Source organism: Agelaius tricolor, unplaced genomic scaffold (genome assembly GCF_023055355.1).
Source record: "Agelaius tricolor isolate 1412-34295 unplaced genomic scaffold, bAgeTri1.0.p SCAF_16, whole genome shotgun sequence".
Classification (NCBI taxonomy): Eukaryota; Metazoa; Chordata; class Aves; order Passeriformes; family Icteridae; genus Agelaius; species Agelaius tricolor.
In genome coordinates this window covers 2,597,659-2,618,977 of record NW_027269276.1, presented here as the reverse complement: position 1 = coordinate 2,618,977, position 21,319 = coordinate 2,597,659, and the positions used below count along the sequence as shown (strand labels likewise).

Sequence of the window (21,319 nt, the reverse complement as noted above, 5' to 3'; positions counted from 1 at the left end):
CACCCCGTGTGAGCAGTGGCACGAGCATCCCTACCTTCCTCGGTACCCAAACATAAGGAAGAGGATGCAGAATATGATGCACGTGACGCCAATGTGGATCCCGATGATGATGCCAGTCGTGGAAGTTTTATTGTTCTGCTCGTCCTTCATGCAGTCACAGGGAGGATTCAGCACTGCCAGGAAAAGGTGGATAGGTCAGTGGTGCTACTCTTCTATTGCTCCTCTGGCTTTTGGGGAGCCCAGAGCCAAAGTCAGAGCCTTGGGCAGTGCTGGGAGTTGTGTATGGGAAGAGGAGAACCACATGGGAAGCAGGGGTTCACTGCCTGCCTATGCACCTCCCTTGCTTCCAGCACTGCAGGAAGGGAGACACAGCAAGCTCAGGACTGGAATATCTGTAGTGAACCATCCCCATTACCTGACACAATTAATGGAAAAAACCCACTCTGATGTTAATTTTTGCAATACCCCATGCTAAAGTGGGAGGTAAGAGGCAGGCACCACACCAGAGCAGGCTGAAACCTGATGGAATAGACAGATGCCAGTGAGATTAGTATTTACTCCAGCACAGACAGAAGAGTAATAACTATCTCTTGAAGATATTCCCACTGGAGGCTTAAAAGTCTTCCAAGAGCAGCAGGATGTTTTTTACACATAGATGAATATGAAAGGTGCAATCAGTTAAGAGATTCCCTCTAGAGGTTTCTCCTTTGCTGCCACGTAATACAGAGCTCACACTCTGCAGCCATTTCCTTTTCCAAAGCTGCGTGCCCTCCCTTTTGACCAGTGAGGGACAAAATATCCAGGAGAGCTCCAGGAGAGCAGAGATGCTCAGTGCACCATATCTCACCTGAGGATGGCATCTGGTACCTTATGCATGGGGGGTTGTTCATGTTCATAGCCTCACCTCTGTCTCAACCTTAGGGGGCAAACCTGGCATGTGCAAAACATTTGGTTTGTCTTCCCCCCATTGGTAAAAAAGCCATCCAGGTGCTCTTAGCCCTGCAGAGTTTTGCCTCAGCATTATTTGCGATGCTGAAAATAAATGAATGGCTGATTGTGAGGCGAGGGTAATGCCACAGGGGGCACGCAGGATGCGTTTGGCCCTCCCACCTTCTTGCAGAGCTGTTTCCCAAACCAGCAGCGAGACCCAGGTCCCATCTCACCTGTCCTCTCCACAGTCTCCCTCAGGGACACGAAGCGGACAGTGGAGTTTCCGTCCCCGTGCTGGTTGTAGGCGAGGAGCTTGACTTCGTACACCACCGATGCATCTGCCCAGGGGGACACAAGAGGGACAGTTCAGGTGTAACTATGAGCCTTATCTCCCCCAATGATGCTTATCTGGGAAAAGAACATCTTACCAAATACACACAAGATGCTGCAAACAAGTACCTGGTGCTGGGAATGCACCCACAAAACCTGGGGGACAGCTGTGTATCCCATCCCATTTAGGGATTGGGATACACATTTGCAGGAGCTCTCTCCTGCAAATCACAACAGGGTGGGGAGGGGACATGGATCAAGGTGCCACCATACTCACCCAGGTGGGTAATGTTGTAGGCTGTGATGTTGCTGGCCAGGAGCACTGGACCCGTGTACTGGGAGAGGTGGACTTTGCGGTAATACAGCTTGAAGCCTTCGTGTTGGCCCAGTTTGATGGAGGGCTCCCACGTTGCCTGCACGGTGGTGCTGTTAATGACTTTAATAAAGAGGGATGGCATAGCTGGGACTGAAACAAAGAGAGAAAGACAGAGGGTTGCAAGTGCTTTTTCAGTCTGCGTGATGAGAAATTCCCCAGCAGCCTTTCCCTGCAGTCACTGCACCAAAGAATGTGCCAGCTGAGACTGAGAAAAATCTGAGCAGACCAGAATCTGGTTTAACAGCTTTGAACTTCTTCAGGGAGCTGCAGGAGTTTGCAAGGGCTCCCTCTGCTAAGATCAGCAAGCAGAAACTACTTTTACACTTTGGTTGCAACATGATGCTCAGTCTGGCCAGGTCAGGGCAGGAATGCAGTGACTTTGGCATACATTCTCAAATTCCAATTTTTTGCCCTCACCCTGAGGCACAAACCTTTCAGAGTGATCAATGCCCCTGGCAGGAAGGAACCAGATGGGATGGAGCTGGAGACACCCATCTTAAAAGTGTTCTAGGTACCTGCACTGGCATGCAGGGGGCTTGCTCTCCCCATCACCTTTAGGAGGGAGATTTGTGACTAGGCTGGGGACTCAGGAGAGAACCAGAGCATCTTCATCAACAGCCCCAAACAGCTGAGCAGCCTGAGATCCCTGCACAGCTGGGGCTGGCTTGTTTTGGGAGGCAGGCACTTACCTGGCCTGAGGGGCACAGAGGGGGTTAGCTGGGAAGATGTCCCTGCTGCTGACTCAAAGTCCCCCAGGAACATGCTCCAGTCAATGCCCCAAAACCCTGCCCTTATTCTCGGGGTGTGCTGCAGAGTGGGTCAGACCATTCCCTCTCCAGATCCCCAGAAAGCTGCCTGGCCCCATCCTGCCCCATGGGTCTTGCTTGAGAGGCAGAGAGCTGCAAATTAAAGCCAATTTTCTTGCGACACCTGGGTTTTCCAAAGCTGCCTCTGCCCCAAGCCAAGCTGCTGGGCAGCAGTGGGGCACACAGTCCATGTTTTCCCCTCCCTCCCTTTCTCTACACTGATCACACCAGTACCAGATGTGTCTCAGCAGGACATTTCACTGCTGATTTTTTTCTCATTTCCACAAAACACCCCCAGGCTAAACTCTCCCATCAGTTCCCCAACCTTTGGCACCATCCAGAAGGTGCAAAGCATGAGGTGCTACAGGCTCTGCCCTGCCCAGGGCTCTGCTCCAGCACCGGCACCAGGAGGGAGAAAAGTTTTTGGGCACCAAGCTCAGCTCACCCCGCAGCAAAATCATCCAGCAGAACAGCTCTACTTCTCCAGCAGCCCCCAGGCTTTGAGGTACAGCTATTTTTCCAATCCCACATGATTACAAGCTCAGCAGTTCCCACATACAAGGCTTGCTGGGCTTGCACTGGACCAAAGCTGCTTTCTGGCTTTTTTCTCCCCAAAGGGTCTCTAAGGATGAGCTGTGCAAACTCGGCCTTTGGCACAGAGTTCAGCACAACCATTAGTGAGCAATGGGGAAAGCAGATGAAACGTGGCCATGTCAGTCTAAGACTGATGAGAGCTAAAAAGGGCATTTCCTCAATTTAACAGTAAAACTGCACAGCACAACCATTTGCCTTTTCCTGGGTACTGAGAGCTCAAGCTTTCCCATGAGGAGATTTAGAGGAAGGATGGATGCCTCTCCAGCTGAGCAGGAGGGTCTGGGCAATCCTGTCTCTTCCCAAAGTGATGTCCTCCTTCAGGCTGCAGGGGCTTTGCTTGATGTCCTCTGAGTAAGCCCATGGAGATGAACAAGTCCCTGCTGACTGCCACACATCTCCACGTGGATTCAAGAGGAAAGACCCAGTGTTCTGGGTCACATAAATGAGATCTCATCCTGCTTGAGTGCTGCCAATGTGAAAAAAAAATGGGCTGAAGTATTCCTTCTTGATAGGATTTATTCTGATGTGCATTTCATTGCTGGGAAAGCTGAATTTAACAATTCCTGGGTGCAAAACACAGAGTAAATTCTATTTATATCAGAATGTGCCATTCCTCCCAAGGCTGTGTGGTTTTGCAATCCAATTAAATACTCCTTTTTTCTTATTCTCCCAATTCCCTTCAGGGCAAAAATCCCCGCTCTGAGAAGTTGGACCCTTGCTTAAAGCATCACTTTTCCAGCCACGGGTGAAAACACCACAGAAAGGGAAATTATCACATTATCCCATGGACAAAGAAACACTGATGTGGGCCATCCTGATTTGTGAAGAGTTGGCTTTATTTTATGGTTGCAGAGCCTTACATTTAATAAAAACCACAAGAATATCTCTCCTTCAAAATATGGAATATAATGTATTTATTCAAACTTTGAGTATATATATATATATATATATATAGATGTATAATACTGATTATAGGTATAGGCACTCGCAGAATGCACGTGCTGTTTATAATGTGATTACACAAATAAGTGTATACAATGGAATATATCTGTCTGTGTGTAAATATATGTACACACACCAGCAGATAGGTGCTTCACAGAAGTAGATATTAGACATAATATGGAGCTAATATAAGTGAGGCATCTCCCTCATGCTAAGGGCTGGGAAACTTGTTTTCCTCTTCCGTGCTGTTTGGAATTTTCCCCAGGTCATTTCAACTTTCTTCTTGAAGGCGTCTTTAGCCGAAGATGACTAAAGGAACAGTCTTCATCCTAGAGAAATGTCAAAAAGTCCTGGAGAAAACCCTAAAAAGCATTAAAAGACAAGAACAAGGAGTGTGTGCTGCTTAATGAAGCAGAGAGCGTTTGAGATTTAAAATACCATGGCATTTGTGAAACGGCATAAAGGAGAACGACAGGGAGGAGGCAGAAGGGCCTTCCCAGAGAGTGAGGTTTATGGAGGAGGACAAGGTTCACTTGAGTCCCTTCTCTACAGCATCTTCCCTTCTACTTTCCATCCAAAATCAGCACTGGCACAAGGGAAGGAGCACTGTGTCTCTAGAAAGCATCAGAGGTTTCAGCCAAGCACCCTCTCAGCATACTGCCAGCCCTGAGAAGCTGATGGCCCCAAGCCAAAAGTAACCCTGTTCCTCTGTTTTCTGTAGAATATTTCATATTCCTGCTCCAAACAACACCAGCATAACATGGTCACTCAGACCAGTCTCCAGCTGGTAGCATCTCTGCTGCCATGGCTCCACTGAGCTGTCCCTGGCTGCTGGATATGGCATCTTGGAAAATCCATCCTTTTCTGAAGCTGTTAGCACAGATCCAGGGGCTTCCTGAGCTCAGGGGAACTCAGCTCTCCTGTGCATGTTGGGAGGGCACAGGGTAAAATGGCTTGGCCATGAGAAGAGACAAATCTGCAGTGAAACCTGAATTTGGTGACAAAAGCCACTGGACCCTGGCTCTCTGAGCCACTCTCTCCTCTGTGAGCAAAAGGCAACAGGCACCCGAGTGAAGAAAACTGAACAAATGAAGCCAGAGCTGGGACTTGTAAATATCTCTTTGCCTTCCTACAAGGCAAACATAGGCTGGGGTTGAGTGATCTGAACCAAGCCAGCTTGTCTGTCCAGGACAGGGAGCTAATTCCTGAGGCTTTGTTATACAGGACAAGCCATTTTAAAAGGATAGCAGGACAGAGATACCTTAAAACTTCAGAGAACCAGGAAATTTATGATCCCATTACCAGATACCTAACTATTCCTGTCATGATTGAAGGTAATAATGACAAAAAGTCCTCTCTTACTTGACCTGGACTTCTGCAGAGTCACCAAGCTCTGTAGAGCATGGCTGGCTCGTAGCTCCTGGGGCTGAACTTGGAGCATCGGGTCAGGGAGTTTCAAGCTTTGCCTCAGCCCATCCTTGTGCCTCTAAATTGTGAAGAAAAACAAACTCCAAGGGTGACTGATTCCCTGTAGAGTATCAAGGAAAATAAACTTGCAGAGCAACAACCCAGCAGGCAAGGATTTACTGGTGTTTTTTGCTTAAATTCTATAATGAATATCTGCAAGGGCTGAGAACAGAATGAGAGCTGGATCCCCCACCTGGAAGTCAACACACTTCCATTTGATCCTAAACAGCATCCTCACACCAAGGCCCTCTCTGCTGGAAATTCATAATTACTCAATGTTCATAAGAATGATTCCTAGGAAATTAGTCTCCATATCTGAGACAAGCCAGGATTCAGAAACAGATGAGTCTCTAGGAAAACATTCTTCCAGGTCTGACCAACATATCACACTGGGACTATGGTTTCTACCTGGTACCTATGTGCAAGGATTCTATATTAAAACACCCACTGTCTTAATGGGGAAGCTAACTGGTGGCCAAGTCAGGGAAAAAAAAGCCTTAGAGATCACCCTAACTTCCCACGGAAACAGAAAGCTGCTCCAGGGCACGGATTTGTAGGTCAGGACAGCTCAGCTCTAGTGTGATTTGCCCTGGATAGAGCAGAAATAATAAAATCTTTGAAAGTGTGGCACTTATCAAGTAAGAGCTGTGAGTACCAGAGCTGCTGGAAGATGATGAGATGCTGCTTGAGCAGGAAGTCTGCATTTAGCAAAGAGTTTAGGAACAGCCCAGAGCAGCTGCAATGCACGAGGCCAGGCAGGTTTGCACTCACCCCCTGCTACAACATCAGCTGGGAGATGCGATGCTGTGTTTAATCAGTCAACCCCCCTGCAAGGATACAAGTGAGTTTTACACAATATCCCAGAGTAGGAGGAGCAGCAGGAACAAGGAGCAGCAACGCCACAGGCTACAGTGGCACAGCGCTGCGGGGCGGTGTCGGGGTGAGCGGCGCTGCTGCTACGCACAGCGGGCGTCGGCATCTGAGGGTCCCTGCGCAAAGCGTGCCTTACCTTCCCCCAGCGTGCTCACCACCGTGACTTCTGAGGCTTTGCTGGCACCCCGTGAGGTGTAAGCCTTTATGTAAAAGCTGTAGCTGGTCGAGGGCTCCAGATCAGTCACTAGCTGCTGGAAGGTGCTCTTGCTAACAGCCTCCTGGTACTCCATCTCTACGGGATCTGAAATGCAAAGGGAGAGAGAACTGAGTGGTGTTAGGCTTTGTAAAAAGTAAAGAGAATAAATGTTTCAAGCAGTTTGGTCCCTGGGGTGAATATGTACCTGCTCACACACATTTCTGCTTACATTTCAAGGCCATTGAAGTTGGTAATGTTGGGCTTTGAGCAGCCTGGTCTAGTGGAAGATGTTCCTGTCTGTGGCAGGGGTTGGAACTGGATGATCCTAAGGCCCCTTCCAACCCAAACCATTCTATGATTCTCTGATTCTGTGATCTCTGCATGCTTTGCCAGAGACCTACATGGGCAGCAAGATTTGACTGTGCAGCTTCATCCTCCCCACCCTTTTGATAATTACAATAGTGTATGTAGTATTTGCAGGTATTTACAGTGTATTTACAGCCCCATCTCTACCCTTCAGAGTTGAGGGTAGGTGAGGGAGGTGAGGGAAAACACTGATGGCAGCATGGACCACTACAGTGCAGACCTATTTTGGGCCGTGATGCTGAATTACGGGAAGGCCGAGGGTGCTCTGGGCAGTGGGTGTAGCACCGTACCTGCAGCTTTCCGGATGTGCAGCACGTAGCCAATGATCTCCTTGGTGTTCTGCAGGGGCTTTTCCCAGGACACCTGGATGGTGGTTGCAGAGACAGTCTCTGCCCTCACGCTCTGAGGAGGGCTGGGCAGCCCATCAGCCCACAGCACGGTGAGGCGGGCGCTGGCCTGTGTGGAGCCCGCGCTGTTCTCGGCCAGGCACTGGTAGATGGCTTCATCCGCCTGGTTGATCCCATAGATGGAGAGAGTGCTGTGTGGGGACATGAGAGGGACAAGTGTCACACTGACTGCCATGGTCCCCGTGCTCGCTCCCATGGCAGGCATCCCACAGCCTCTCTTTCCACAGAAAGCATTCAGGAAGCTATGGGCTGGTGCTTTTGGGGAAGGAGAAGTCCAGGAGGTGGATGTGTCATTCCCTGTGACTGGGCAGATTATCTGTCTTGACTGCAGATACTGTGGTTCAAGTATAGCCAGATGTGGACACAGAGTGGGACAGAGAGCAGCAGGATCTAAAGGTGTGGGTTCAGGAAGAGCCCAGCCACACCACAGAGCCAACTCTGTGGCAAGTGCATCCACACAGCCAAAACAGCTTTAACTGGCTTATCTCCAGTACACACCAGTGAGACCCATCCAGGCACCACACATGGTTGCTAAGCCAAGTCCAATCAAACACAGCCAGAAAGCCCTCTGGTGATGCTCTAATTGCATTATAGCACATTAGAGCTGTCTAAGGGTAACACTGGGATTAGCTGATTTATCCAGCAGGGTTATAGCCTCAGCTGCCTCTTCTGCACTTCCAGAAACACCATCACCATCAGCCAAAAGTCAAAGCTTATGAGCAAGTCACAGCTTTTGTCTGCAGAACCTCTGTGTGTATTTTTGATGCTTGTGCATCAAAGCTTGCTGCCTTCCAGGGAAACAAACAGAGCAGGTCTTCCAGCCTGCTCTTTGGGGCTTCCATATCAGGTTTAGATGGTGTTTTCACCATCCAAGAAAGGACAGGCACTGACTACCCTGGAAAACATCCCTAAAGCAGGGGGAAAAGCCAGCCATGTACCAGCCTCCCAAATGAGCATATTCCTGAGTATGGTGCCCATCTCTGCACAGGGACAGCCAAAGTCTCTGTACATGTGGCCACATGAACTGGAGGCCATTTCTGCAGTGCAGGACCCTCCAGCAATGGCTGTGGACAACTGGAGCAAGTTCAGGGCCAGCTCAAAAGTTGCACCACCCAATACCTTTAAAACAACACCAGTGAATACTGACTCAGAAATAATTGTGTGCCACGTAAGCTCTGTCTTGCTATTTGAACAGGCAAAGCAGCTTTTCTCAATAACATCTGCTCACAAACAGGGACCCATCAGTGAAAGCTCCACTCCAAGCCAAGCCAGGAACAACATGATTCAGGATGTGAATCCATCAGACACAAGGCCTCCTAAATAAATAAATAAATAAATACCAAGTGTATCTCCCTTCTAACGCATGGCATGGTCACTGTCACCACTGGGTACGGCTCTGGGCTGGAGCTGGAAAGGCAGATTTGACACGGGAGATGTTTTTTTACCCAACTCTGAGGCAGCAGCTCAGGTTATGGTAAAATCTGCCTACAATGCCTTTGGTCCTGGGAGGGTGTTCTCACATGCAGGACATCCTTGTAAAAACTTCAGAAGCTCACATGAGCTTTTTCTTACTTTTCTATAAGAAATGACCCAATCCTAATGAAATCCACATCCACTACTTGCTTCTAAGGAGAAACAAATTACTTTCTTCTCCTGCAATGAATTCTAGGTGGACCTGGAACTTGACTGCACATGAGTAAATCCCAAGCATCCCTGCTGATGCAGGGGGCATTTCAAGGCTTTTTGGGAATCACAATCAAAGCTGCCTTTTATGTAAATGAAAAACTGAACATTGGAAGTGGAAATGATAAATAACCTGCCACTGCCTGCCTGTATGTCAGAACAAATGCTTCTTCTAATTGCAGCAAAATATTGGTCTTCAAATATTAAAATTTATTATTGCTGTTGATTTAACATTCCTGTTTCTGCCTTGCAAATTATCGGGGGCCATGGTGAGTGAGCAAATGTTTAACAGTCATCTATTTATGTCCTGTGCCTTTGTTTCCTTGGAAACATTGTAAATGGAATATCAAATGTGATGGTTTCAGCTGATATGGTGATTTTCGAGAATCAGCCCTAAGCTCCTCTCATAGCCACGGGCTCAACGTATCTGATTAAATGGAAGGAGAAAGGCAGAGCTGGGAGAGGGCGCGGGGAGGAAGGACCCGATGTGTGGCTCAGCTGTGTCAACAAGGGCTGACTCCTGTGAGGACAGATGGCAGAAGGCAGAATTACGCCATCCCAGAGCTGCACTCCCAGCCCTGCACAAAGCAGATGTGTGGAAGGAGCAGCACCACTTCCTTCTGCCCCGTCAATGCAGGGATTATTTCCATGTGGCTGCTGTGCATCTGGGCACCCAGAGCAGCCAGGCTGGGCTGCCACACGGGCCAAGAGCAGCCTTAAGCTTCCCAAGCACAAAGCAGATCTGGACCAAGGAGTATTTAGGCTCCACTGCCTCCGGGTGCATTTACTTGCTTTGCTTAAAGAGAGGAATATGTGGAGGGAGGAAGGAAGAGGGGAGCTAGGCTGAAAAGCAGTGCAAGGAGCCTGATGGCAGTGCTGTGATTCTGGGGCCAAAGACTTCTCTCTCCTGGGAGGATTTGGGGGTGAGCAAAGCTCCTCACGTAGGACACAGATGATGTGAAGGATGCCAGTGGTCCTGGAAGGATGGCACTTGGCCACTGGGACCTGGAGCTGAGCAGAGTCTCTGTCATGCACAGTCAAGTCAAAAGAAATAAATGCAGTATTTTCTGGGAAGTTGGCATGGCACATAGCTGGAAATTTGCTTCAGGCTTCAGAAAGTTCATTTTCATTGAGATTTCCTTGGCTGTGTTTGGATGTGTTGTGCAATGAGAGCCTTGGCCATCCATTACCTAGAGCTCACATCACCTAGAATGATACACAGGTAACAGGGCACTAAAACAGCTGGATTTTTGGCTGTGAGAGCATGGACAAACTGGTGAACAGAATGCCCAGCATCTAAACACCAGCTCCATGAGAATCGCCTCCCAGCATGTGGAGGATGCAGTGCAGCAGGGCCAGTGTTCAGTCCAGGTTTTGCTGCTTTTTGTTTTGTTTTGTTTTTTTTTTTTTTAAGAAAGCTCTAACAAAAGGAAGATCTGTAGTTGCTGTGTGAGAAGGCGCAGAGCGTCTCTGTGCATCAACCATCTGAAATATGCAGTGTCCTTTTATTTCTTCCCGTCAACACGAAAAAAATCTGTCACTTTGGGACATCTGCTGCTGGAAAACTTTCCCGCGAGTGCCAGACTGGCAGCGCCGCGAGCACGTCAGACGAGGCGAGATGCCAGAAGGCTTTCTGCTGGTCACCAGAGCCGCTCGGCGAGCCGAGGGCTCCATCACATCCCCACACAATGCCCTGACAGGCATTGATGGAAGTGGGGAGAGGAGCTGCTGCAGATTCACACCCGGCTGAGCTGAAACGAGAGGCCTCCGCTGCTCGAAAGCCGCAGTATTCCCAAGCTGTCTCCCCAGTTCATAGGCAATCAGGATGACTGATCTGGCTCGGGTCAGGGGTCCAGGCCGGTGACCGGAGATCGGCTTTCCAAAGGCTCCTCTGAAAAAGTCTGCGAACTGAAGGAAGGCTCTTCATCGATTCAGGAGCACAAAGAAGAGGGGCCCATCTGGGAGGGCATCAGCCCGCGCGCGCACAGGCGCACAAAGGAGGGAGTGTGATGAAATTAATGCAGAGAGCAGGCTGTGGCTAGCAGGGACAGCATTCTGAGTGCCAGCAGATACAGAAAGCCACTAGTGCCACATTCAGATGCCCCATCCCTGCTTTGGCTCTGTTTGTCATGACCTGTGCTGTGCTGTGCTGCACTGAATGATCTGTTCCTGGGCTGCTGGCCTGTGCCACACTGGGAAGGAGCCTTTGCCCCCCCAGCTTTGCAGAAATGCCCTGTATTCTGAAGGTTGCCTCATACAGGCTGAAATTAAGGTGCAAAGCTTGAAAGTGACACTCAGCAACCCAGAGGACACTGCGTATCATTCCCAGCCCTCTATATGCATATTGGTACACCTCCAGAAATTAAATATCATACAGAACATCCTAGGTTGGGTCAAATTGGGTTGAGTTATGCAGAAGAACTCATTTCTATTTTGCAGGTACTGCAGCCCACTGGCCAGGATCCCAACCCAATCTTGTGATTTCAGACTCATCCAAGAACAGCTTCTGGAAGGCTGTTGCTGGTCCCAGCCACTCAGTCTGTTTAAATGAGCCACAGGGTACAAACACAGACTTAACTGAATCCTGCCCCAGGAAGCAAAGAAGCCTTTACATCTTGAGAACCATGGGGAAGCACAAAATATCTCAGAAAAAGCTACTGGAAGGGAAGGCAGAGCCTGTATTGGTAGGACTGCAAATGCAGACATCTGTGAGAGCTCTCTGCTGCTAAACTGAAAGTCCCCCAAACTTTTCCCAAGCAAGCAGCACAGATACTGGAGCAGAAAAAGACCCAGCCTTATTTAGAGGAGACTAATTTTAGGCTACACCACTATGGGCTCAGTCCTGCCTCAAAGCCTCCTGTGTAAGGACCATTCTCTGCTGATGGATTTTGCTGTGTGCAACAGTTGGAACAAACACTTAAACTCCTGACTCGATGCACTTCAAGAGCAGCTCATCGGAGCAGCACACAGAGAAATTACACAGACAACTTGGTAGCAAAATAATCGCAGCCACATGAGAAAGAGAGACTGATGCCTGTTGCTGTTGGCTGATCCGGGGCTGCTGCAGGTCCTTTTTGTGGGATATGGCTGTGTGATCCCAGCACAGGATCCCTGCTTGGTGCAAGGATCATGCTGATTCCCCACTGCTTAGAGGCTTTGTGCATTCGTGCAGCCATCCTCCTTGCAAAGGCCATTTCCATGTGACTTCCAAAGTCAAACCCATAAATTATGTTTAAATCAGGAGCAGCGGGTTCACATCCCCATCCTCCACATACTTATTTGTCATGCTTCTGGGAATGAAATATGGTTTGCTATAGAGCACTCTCCCCTCAATCACAACCATCTTCAAACTCACGGCATAAGGAACTGCAGGCTTGCCTGTCCTCCCTTATGTGGTCCAAAACCATACAAATTGAAGGGAGTTTGTAATTGTTTGGAATTGTTTGTAGGGAGTGTGCACCATAAAGAGATGTACAAACCCATCTGCACTTTTCCACACCCAGCTAATGTAGGGTTTACAGAAAAAAGCCACCTTTTGAATGACAAACCCTCTGGTTTCTCTGGGTTTGGTACCAGAGGGGCTGTCAGGTCCAGGAGCTTGAACATTCATGGGCCTGGAAGTGAGACATTTCCAGAGCACTAAACCAAGTGCAAACCAGTGAGGAAGAATTTACAAAGGTCACCAAGCAGAGCGAATGCCACCTGAGCCCAAATTCTAACAAAGCCTTTTTCCGGTGGAACAAACAAAGTCCCTTAATTACAATTTGTAAATATAATCTTCTTGGAAAATCAATATTTAGAGAGCCTGCCTTCTCTGAAGATGTTGGCCTTTGTTCCTTGCTATTATGGCAATATAAACCCCATAGTGTGATACACTTCCAGGCTGAAAATTACCCCCCTGAACCTGATTGGGTCAAAGGAAGAAAAGCAATAAACCTTTCACAGTGGTAATTTGGGGGCTATTTCATGCTTCCTTGTAAATTTTGAAGTAATAACCTAGAAACATAATTTTACACAAACACGTGTGTAAATTCATTTTACACAAGCCCAACTTGGCCAGTAACCACACCTGCCTTCTGCAGCAGTGCTCCACTTCTGGGATGGGCTGGTGATTCCGGGTAGGAATTTTGCTAGAACTTCCTTTTATACCTCGCAGGCATTTGGATCATGATCTATCAGAATCACTCCAGGAGCAACATGGGCATCTCTGATCAGTATAGAGGGACAGACTGCCACTGCTGGACACAGGGATGGCTCCACCAAAGGCCAAAAGGCTCCATCAGCTTCTCCTCGGAGAGCTTGGCTCAGCACAGCATCACCCTGACAGCAATCGGCTGCATCCCCAGCCCAGGGGCTGCATGGCAAGGCAGCCCCATCATCAGCTCCTTCAGTCATTTTTATTCACAGCTTTTAATGGAAAAGCCCACAATTCCCTATGCCTGAGCCTTCATGCATTTTTCATTAACAATTATCCGCTATCCCAGAACTGCTTTTGATTTTTTGCTAATCATCGATTGGCTATTTTGTTCCCACACAGCTGGCATTTTCAAAACATAACAACCACCTCTGGAGAGGGCACAGCAGAAGGCTGATCTTTAATGCTAATGTGCCCAGAAACCGTCAACACATCAGGTGATGGGATTTCACATCTGAGGGACCACGAGGGATGAGATATTTATTGGATGCAGCCCGTGAGGCTGATTTTACTGTGCTGAAAGCCTGGAAGTTGCTTAGCAAGTGAATGTCTGATGTTGTACCAGCAGTCACATCCAATCTCCAGTGAATCCAGCCCTGAAGCTGCAGCCCAGCAATGAAGGGGTTTTGGAGTCCTCTCCCCTTGTAGGGTATGCTCTCCTTGGATTTGCAGTTACTGCATATGAGTGACAGTGTGGGGTGGGGTGAGGCAGATGCAAAAGGGCCCTTCACAACTTTGGGAAGCAACAGATCCATTGCCTGTGGGTTTGTGCTGCTGCCCACAGGGCCTCAAGCTTGCAGGAATAGAGCAGTATCTCAAACACACCATCTTCTGCAAGTCTGAACCTTGCTTTTGGCTGTGTTAGTTTACAAAAACGAAGTTGCTCCCAGTGACACATTTTGCAATCAATTAGCACATGATATGTTTTGGGATGATTTACTACTTTTTTTCCTAAAAATCCCTTAGGGGACATTTAGACCTCTATGACAATATTAAACAGAGTTTTAATCCAAATGAATTTTCTAGGAAACCATGTAATCTAATTAAAAAGCTCATGTTGTAGTTTAGTAGCTTTGTTACTAGTATATTCGAGATCCATCTTTACACAGACCAATATTTTCCAAGTGCAACAGACTGATAAATCCAAGACATAACCACAAACTGATTCTGCCTGGAACTAAGTGGGTTACAGCACTCAGTCATGCCCATGAGAGTAAAACAAAGGGCAAACTTGAAAAAGCTCAGGTAAAAAATCATTCACTGATGTGTCTCCTCCATGTCTTGGAGCTCCCTGCCCTGCTGCACCAGTGAGGGCATTTTTCAGACTGACAGCTTTGGAAACCATCAGGCATGGCCACTTGCCTGGAGCTGGAGGTTGGAGCCGACCAAGACTAGTGTGGAAGACAACAAAAGTTCAACACTGTTGAGTACAACGGCCTGAGGGCTCAGCTTTACAATCACATTACTATAGCTTGAGAAGATGCCACGTGTCAGCTGAGCCCCAGGAACGGGCTGAGCTCCCTCAGCCTGTGCCAGATGCTGAAATCTGATCATTCAGCTTGCTGTGGAAAAGAATGATGCTAAATTGCATTAAATGATTCCCATAAGAAAACAATTACAGAGATGTTCACCAAGTTGCAGTTCATGGCATGGGTAGCACAGCTCCAGGCACAGGGACCTGGCCAGGAGACGTGACCATGACCAAAGACCTGACTCCTGCTCTCCTCAAGTGAAGAGGAATGATTTCACAGGGAAAACAACTGAGCGAGACACAGAGCTGGATTCAGTGTCGCTTTTGCCATGGATTTAATGACCACTTCATCACTTTTGACTTCACTTCCTCATCAACAAAAAGGGATGCGCTAAGTTCCCTCCTACCGCTTCTGCTCTGTTCTAACCACAAAGGGCAGACATGCCTCAGAAAGCCATGCCATGAAGTAGAAGACCACATGCCTGAACTGAGTGTCATCTGTGTGTGCACATACAAAGTTTTTTGAAGCTCTAAAAACTTCCAGTTTGGAGAAAACCTCTACTCATTGAGGTGGTTTTATTACCACTCATGCCTTATCCTTCTTGCGTCACACATCCTTCCATCACTCATGTAACAAAGCTTTAAAACCCTTCAAACAAGACAACAAAAAGCCACATTATACAGACACTCAGAAAAATGAACTCACTCCTGTCCCCTGAGGAACAAGCCATGGTGCCTGCACAGCACTTCCCAATTGTCTAAACGGAAGGTCCAGACCCTCCAGCAAGGCTGGGTAGTTGCTTTCCTGAGACACATTTGTTAATATAGAGAGCAGCTCTATGACACCACAGAGTACAAACCTCTACCAATACATCAGGTTTACAACACAGGTGCTATTATTTTGTGGTATATTTTTTCATGCTATTTCCATAGAAACTACATTGTTGAGTGGTAATTTTCACACTAAGTGCATCATTTCCTCAGTACAAACATCCCCATCCCTTCACAGGAAAATGCAGTTATTTAGTACTCAGAGAACACACTCTTCCCTGGTGAGATAAAAGGCTAAAATTTAGTGAAAGTCAGGCTCCACACAAATATTATTTCTAATATATTTGCATTTGCATGCCCAGGCAGGTCAATGTTCAGGCATTAAAGCACAGTTCCTCCACTGAAGAGTCTATGTCAGCTCCAGGAACAACATTTAGCCCTTCCAGAAGTACCCAGATGATGATCAGGACAAAAGAAAAACTTTTCCTGGGTTCCTGCATCAACAGTCAAAGTCTAATGCTGATGTCCTGACACAAAAAATCATGGAGCACCAAACTGTAATACTGTAAGGTGCAGCCAGCGGGACTGGAGCAGTGTTTTAGTTTATCAAAGCCCAAACTGAATTGACAGATCTGCTTCAGAACACTGCCACCTTCCCATCAGCTCTTTGCTATCCTGAAAGCAATCCAACATCTCTCCCACTCCCATTTCCACAGCAGTGCCAGAGCCCAGTGCACCAGGACCTACCTGTTGTTATTCTTCAGCTTGATGTGGTCGCTGGTCTCCAGGATCTGCCCGTTCCTCAGCCACGTGATCTGGGGAGGGGGTTCCCCTTGGGCCACGCATGTGAAGATGGCAGTAGTCCCCACAGGTCTGGAAATGGACTGGGGATGCTGCACAAACTCTGCTGGGGCTGAGAGGAGGAAGGAGAAAGAGGGTGAGAAAAGTCCTGATGATCCCACTTTATCCTGGTACAAAAAAACACCTCATCAATAAGCCTTGTCTGCCCAGGAACGTGGAATACTTGGCCAACCCACAGCACAGGCAGCAGATAACTCTGGTTTGGATGGTGTGGCTGCAAGCAATGCAAAGCTGCCTTTTGGTTGCCTACCCTGGCAGTCATGGCTTCACAGGAGGCACCTGAAGGCCGGATCAGAAGTGACTGAAAGCTGAGATGAGCCCTGCAGGGTTCAGGCAAACAGGACCAAGGTTTAAGCTCCTTCATTTCTCCCTGGTCTCCCAGGGAATGCAACCCCAGTGCTGCAGCTGGGGAGATGTGCTGTTTCCTCAACAGCAGAGCTCGATCAACACCCTGGCAGTGTCTAAAGGATCTGAATGGCTTTAGCAAACTGCTTGAAATGGAAAGAAATGTATGGATATCATACAGCAATCTGGCAGGATGTTCTCTCTGTAGTAAATATCAGATTTGCTGCCAATTTTTTCTGTCAGCAGAAGATTAGGGAACCTTTTTTCTCCAGATCTTCAGCCTGGGACTTCTGGGGTCCTGCCAAGCCTTGCAGAAGACTACACCATGCCTGTAACTGCTGCTCACCTTGCCACCAAATGTTTTCACCTTTGGCAGTAACATTTTTAAACAGAAAGTGATCTCTTCCTTCCAGCAGCTCAAATTAGATTTAAAATCATTTATCAGAATAAACCAGCGTTTCAGCCTACAGAAAGCAGGGCCTGACAGACACTGCCAAATAGGTGAGATTATTCAAGCAGTTCTGCTTCAAAGGGCAAAGTGATAAATATACTGCATGTTGCTACTGAAACCTAAAATCAGGTGGAACCGGCAGCAGACACAATGAAGACAAACAGATAAGAGGCACAGCTCCATAATAAATTTACTGACTAACATCACATAACAGATGGCTGACATTAAATTTTTTTGACAAAAGAAAAATTATCGAGGGAGACACATTCAGAGCCACTCACTGGCATTTTCTAAGCATGGGGTTGGTGGCTGTGCCACGAGCAGAGATGTAGGGGTAGGAGAAGGAAGCAGACTGGTCTAGCGAAATATATTGAGGAGTGGCCAGGCTGCAGGTGGGGATGCAAGAGTTGAGCATGGCCAAAACATCCCTTGGGGTTTCCTGCAGCATTTTGGGGGGGATAAAGGTCTTTCTCAGCTGTGTGCCAGTAAGGGAAGAAGTAACATGGCCAAACCGCAGGGACAGGCGCTTGTGTGTGAGTAAAAGTCCAGTTGTGCAGATCCTAAGTCCTCCAAGCAGGAAGACAGAGGAATTAATCAGATAGCCTATCCCCCTTGAAGGAGCCCCCTCCTTCATTTTTAATAATCAGAGGGAAGTGGAGCATGGCAGGTCTGACTTACGTTACTGGTACAGGGTATCCGCCAGCAGAGTTTATTGTCAGGCCACCGCTGTCAGCACTCGGCTCCACTAATGAACCTGATCCCAGCAACCCAATGGACACTACTTCCAGAACCTCCTGCTAAACTTCCCCATGTGCCAATCAATCTCTTGCCCTTTTACTTCCCTTCTGTGTTTTTGCTCTAGACTTACAGATTAAAACAAAACTCAGGATGGGTTCAATAAAAGTTGGAAGCAAGGATAAACAGGGGGAAAACCCCTCATCCCTGCCATGAATGGCCCCTTTGTGGTGTACAGTGAGAGCATTAGAGACTTGATTTTCCTCAGCCTCCCGCCCCCCGCTTTGTGCTGGCGCAGTTTTGCAGGAGCAATTATTTTGCAAGTGGCTGTGCACCTCCCTGCTTTCATCTGGGCTGCCGAGCTGCACCCGCAGCACTCGCAGGTGCAAACCCACGATGCCAAGGAAGGGCACAGCCACCTTCCAGCTCCTCGCTGCAGCTTCATTAAAGATCCTCTTGGCTCTTTGCCTCTGCCTCCCCCTCGCTTCATCAAATCTCAAACCCACCGTTTGTTCAGCAGAAACAAAGTTGAAATATGGAAAGAAGCATCCGGCATAACCCTTGTGGAGCCGCCGGCTCTCCTTATCCTCCCTTATTAGCCCGTGTCAAGAGGCAGTAATTGGAGGGGGTCGCGTGTGACTCGGGGTAACGAACGCGCAGCTGCGGCCGCTGGCTCGGCGCCAGTCACGCTGCTTGGTGCCATGGCCCGCGGGTTCCTCCGGTCCGTGCTCCCCTCTGCCATCCCTGCTCTTTGCAGCCTTGCTAAACACAAGCCCAGCCCCTGCCTAACTTGCTTAAAGTCTCTGGGGAGCAGGATCCCACCTCTGCTGTGCTGAGCTGTCCTCTGTTCCATGGCATCCCTCTGCAAGACATAGATTGCCCTTCCACTGTTCCTGCGCTTTCTGGCTTTCCCCAGACATTGCTCTGTCCTGTCGAGGTCCCAACAGTGTGAAGCTGTAGTGCCAAAATAGCCCAGGTCAAAACAGAAACCCATGGAGTCAGAGGACATGGTCTGGGAACAGATGGAGTTTAAAGGACATGGCTTGAGAGGGTGTCCCTCTGCTACCTGGACCAGGATGCACCCAACCTGTGTTCATAACCAGTGCCCCGAGCAAGGTTCCCTCAGGAAACTGCTGGTGTGTGGTCTCAGGGCAAATGGCTCCTTTCCTGGGCAGAAAATCATCTCCTCTCCTCTCCCAGGTCCTCTCCCCTGCCCTTCCAAACAATTTTGACAGGATCCAAGAGTTTGCCTGGGTTAGTGGGGAAGGAGCAGAAGCCAACCCTGCTGACTGCCAGCCTTGTCTTCAGCCAAGCCCTGCCCTCTGCCAGCCCTTCACCCTCCTCATCACCCATAATTAACAGAGCATCTTGTCAGGGCCCATCCCACCCTTCATGGAGGCACAGTGGCCTGAACACCTCTGCCCCTCCCACACTACGTGCCAAAAGGCCATCACAGGCAGCCAGAGCAAGCGTTTCTCAGTCCTCCATTAAGATTTAATAAAGATACTAATAGAGATAACTGTTAAAAGCAGAGGATTCAAACATGGCAAGGAGGAGTGGGCAGGATTGTGAAGTATGAAGAAACCAGAGCGTTGATTATTCAGGACTTAATGGGAGGGAGGGGATCATGCAGTTTTAATGAATATTTAAAGGCATGACATTGGTATCAAAAAGCAATAACACTTAATACCACCCCCAGAATCGTTAACGAAGCAATTCAGTAGCTTTTACTGTGCTCAGCAAACTGTGATAGCGTGGAGATGCACTGCAACAGCAGCTTCTAACAGGAGACCCCAGTGGGCTCCATCTCTTTTGGGACAAGTCAGCAGGGACCAGCAACCAGTGTGTCCCCCAAGATATCAGGGAACTTTGCTGTCCTTGCTGTGAGGTTGTGGTGTGGTGCTTATGGCAGTGCCTGATGGCTCACAGAATGTCCCAAGGATCCCTGAGAAGATCCTAAGGTTAAGGGAGCAGTGACAGCCAATGCTCTGGTGCCAGACCAATCCGTGCCTCTTGTGTCCCAGTAGGAAGTGTCATTAATTCTCAAGTCGACAGAGTGGCAGGGTTGGGAAGGGAGGCTGGGGTGAAGAGAAGGAAGAATAACATGGAAACAACAAAACCTCATAAATTAGGCTACTGGCACCCACAATAAGGGTATAAAGAAGAAGTCAGGTCAATGGGGAAGTCACTCAAGCACGGCAAATGGTGACAGGAGATTTAAGACAATTGCTGCTCACTTGGCTTCTCCCTCTTCACTCTAGAGGATACTCAGATGTTTACTTGAGTAACTTACAGTAGCAGTGATGGGACTGGAAGGGCCAAAGATGGAAACTGTGCCAATGTCCCCTGGAAAACAGGCAGAGAACACTCAAGGGGGCTGTCATGGAGCCTGCCTTTCAGACCTCATGAAATTCTTGTCCCAGCAAGGTGCAGGCTGGAGCTCCACAGCAGCAGGGTATGTTCCCATGTCACCCACAAGTGTGGTCCTGGAAGAATGGTCCACAGGGATCAGACACCCCAGCTCACTCCAGCATCCTGACAGACAAGATTTGAGTGCCCACCTGTCCCTGTGTGGTGGCTTTTCTTGAGAAGGAAAATGTGGACAGGAAGGGAACTGCTCCATGGGGGACACTGACTCACACAGCACATATTGAAGCTGGTTTGCAGAATGAATTCAGGGCTAAACTCAAGGGCAAACCAAGTACCACAGAGCCAAGCCTAAACCACAGCAACTGCAATACATCTGCTGCTGAATTCCAGCCCAGCCAAGGCTTGTGATGCCAGTGAGCAAGAACGATGGAAGAAACATCAGGAAGCGCAGCGGTGGCCGGATCTGCTGGACCAAGGAGCGCTGCCCAGTCCTGTCAACAGCACGCAAGGCAAACAAGGCAGGCATTGTCAGCAGAGCCTTCAAACCCATGTCCTTAAGATGGGCCCTCATTTATGAGATGGGATCTCATTTTTCTGCATAGCTTTCAGGAGGAAATGAAGCGTGGAGTGGAGAACACTGGTGACCATCTGGCCATTCACAGCCCATCAGTTTGTTATGACACCAAACACATAATAAAGCACAAAAGATTGCACAGGAGGTAGAGGGAAAGTGCTTTGATATATTTTTTCCCTTGCCACTGAAGCCTGCTCTTCCCTCGCCTCACACACATGCACACCCTCGGTTTCAGTCGGCGCCGCATTCGGCCCTTCCACAACTCCCCCCGTGAGACTTTCATTCGAAGCCCAGCACAAAGCAATATTCAAATAGCTGCGCTGGGATCTGAAGGGAAAATGGAAACTTTCTTGTGTGAGAACCTTACAAAAGAGATCAAAGGAGCCTAAATGGCCAAGGGAGGGCAGGGAGGGAAGGAGTGGGGGATTGACGCCTTCTCCTCTGGAGGGAGGAGGAATTCCCAGGAAGATAATAAGATGGTGTTAGATTATCTGAAGGAAAACCTGCAATGGAAAGGACATTATTGCTGGAGGAAGAGCAGAGCCCTGTGTTGGGACGCCTCTGCCCACGAAGCTG

At 48.5% G+C, this 21,319-nt stretch overlaps 1 protein-coding gene across 1 annotated transcript in view; it reads right to left on the bottom strand.

The window, feature by feature from the left end:
* IGDCC3 (immunoglobulin superfamily DCC subclass member 3) overlaps window positions 1-21,319 on the bottom strand; it is a 101,231-nt gene that overhangs the window by 5,864 nt on the left and 74,048 nt on the right. The window contains exons 7-12 of the mRNA XM_071441187.1: window positions 16,155-16,320; window positions 7,171-7,418; window positions 6,455-6,619; window positions 1,538-1,726; window positions 1,164-1,268; window positions 35-173 (exon numbers count right to left, since the gene is read on the bottom strand). Coding sequence (XP_071297288.1) covers window positions 35-173; window positions 1,164-1,268; window positions 1,538-1,726; window positions 6,455-6,619; window positions 7,171-7,418; window positions 16,155-16,320 — 1,012 coding nt within the window. The remainder of the gene's footprint in view (window positions 1-34; window positions 174-1,163; window positions 1,269-1,537; window positions 1,727-6,454; window positions 6,620-7,170; window positions 7,419-16,154; window positions 16,321-21,319) is intronic.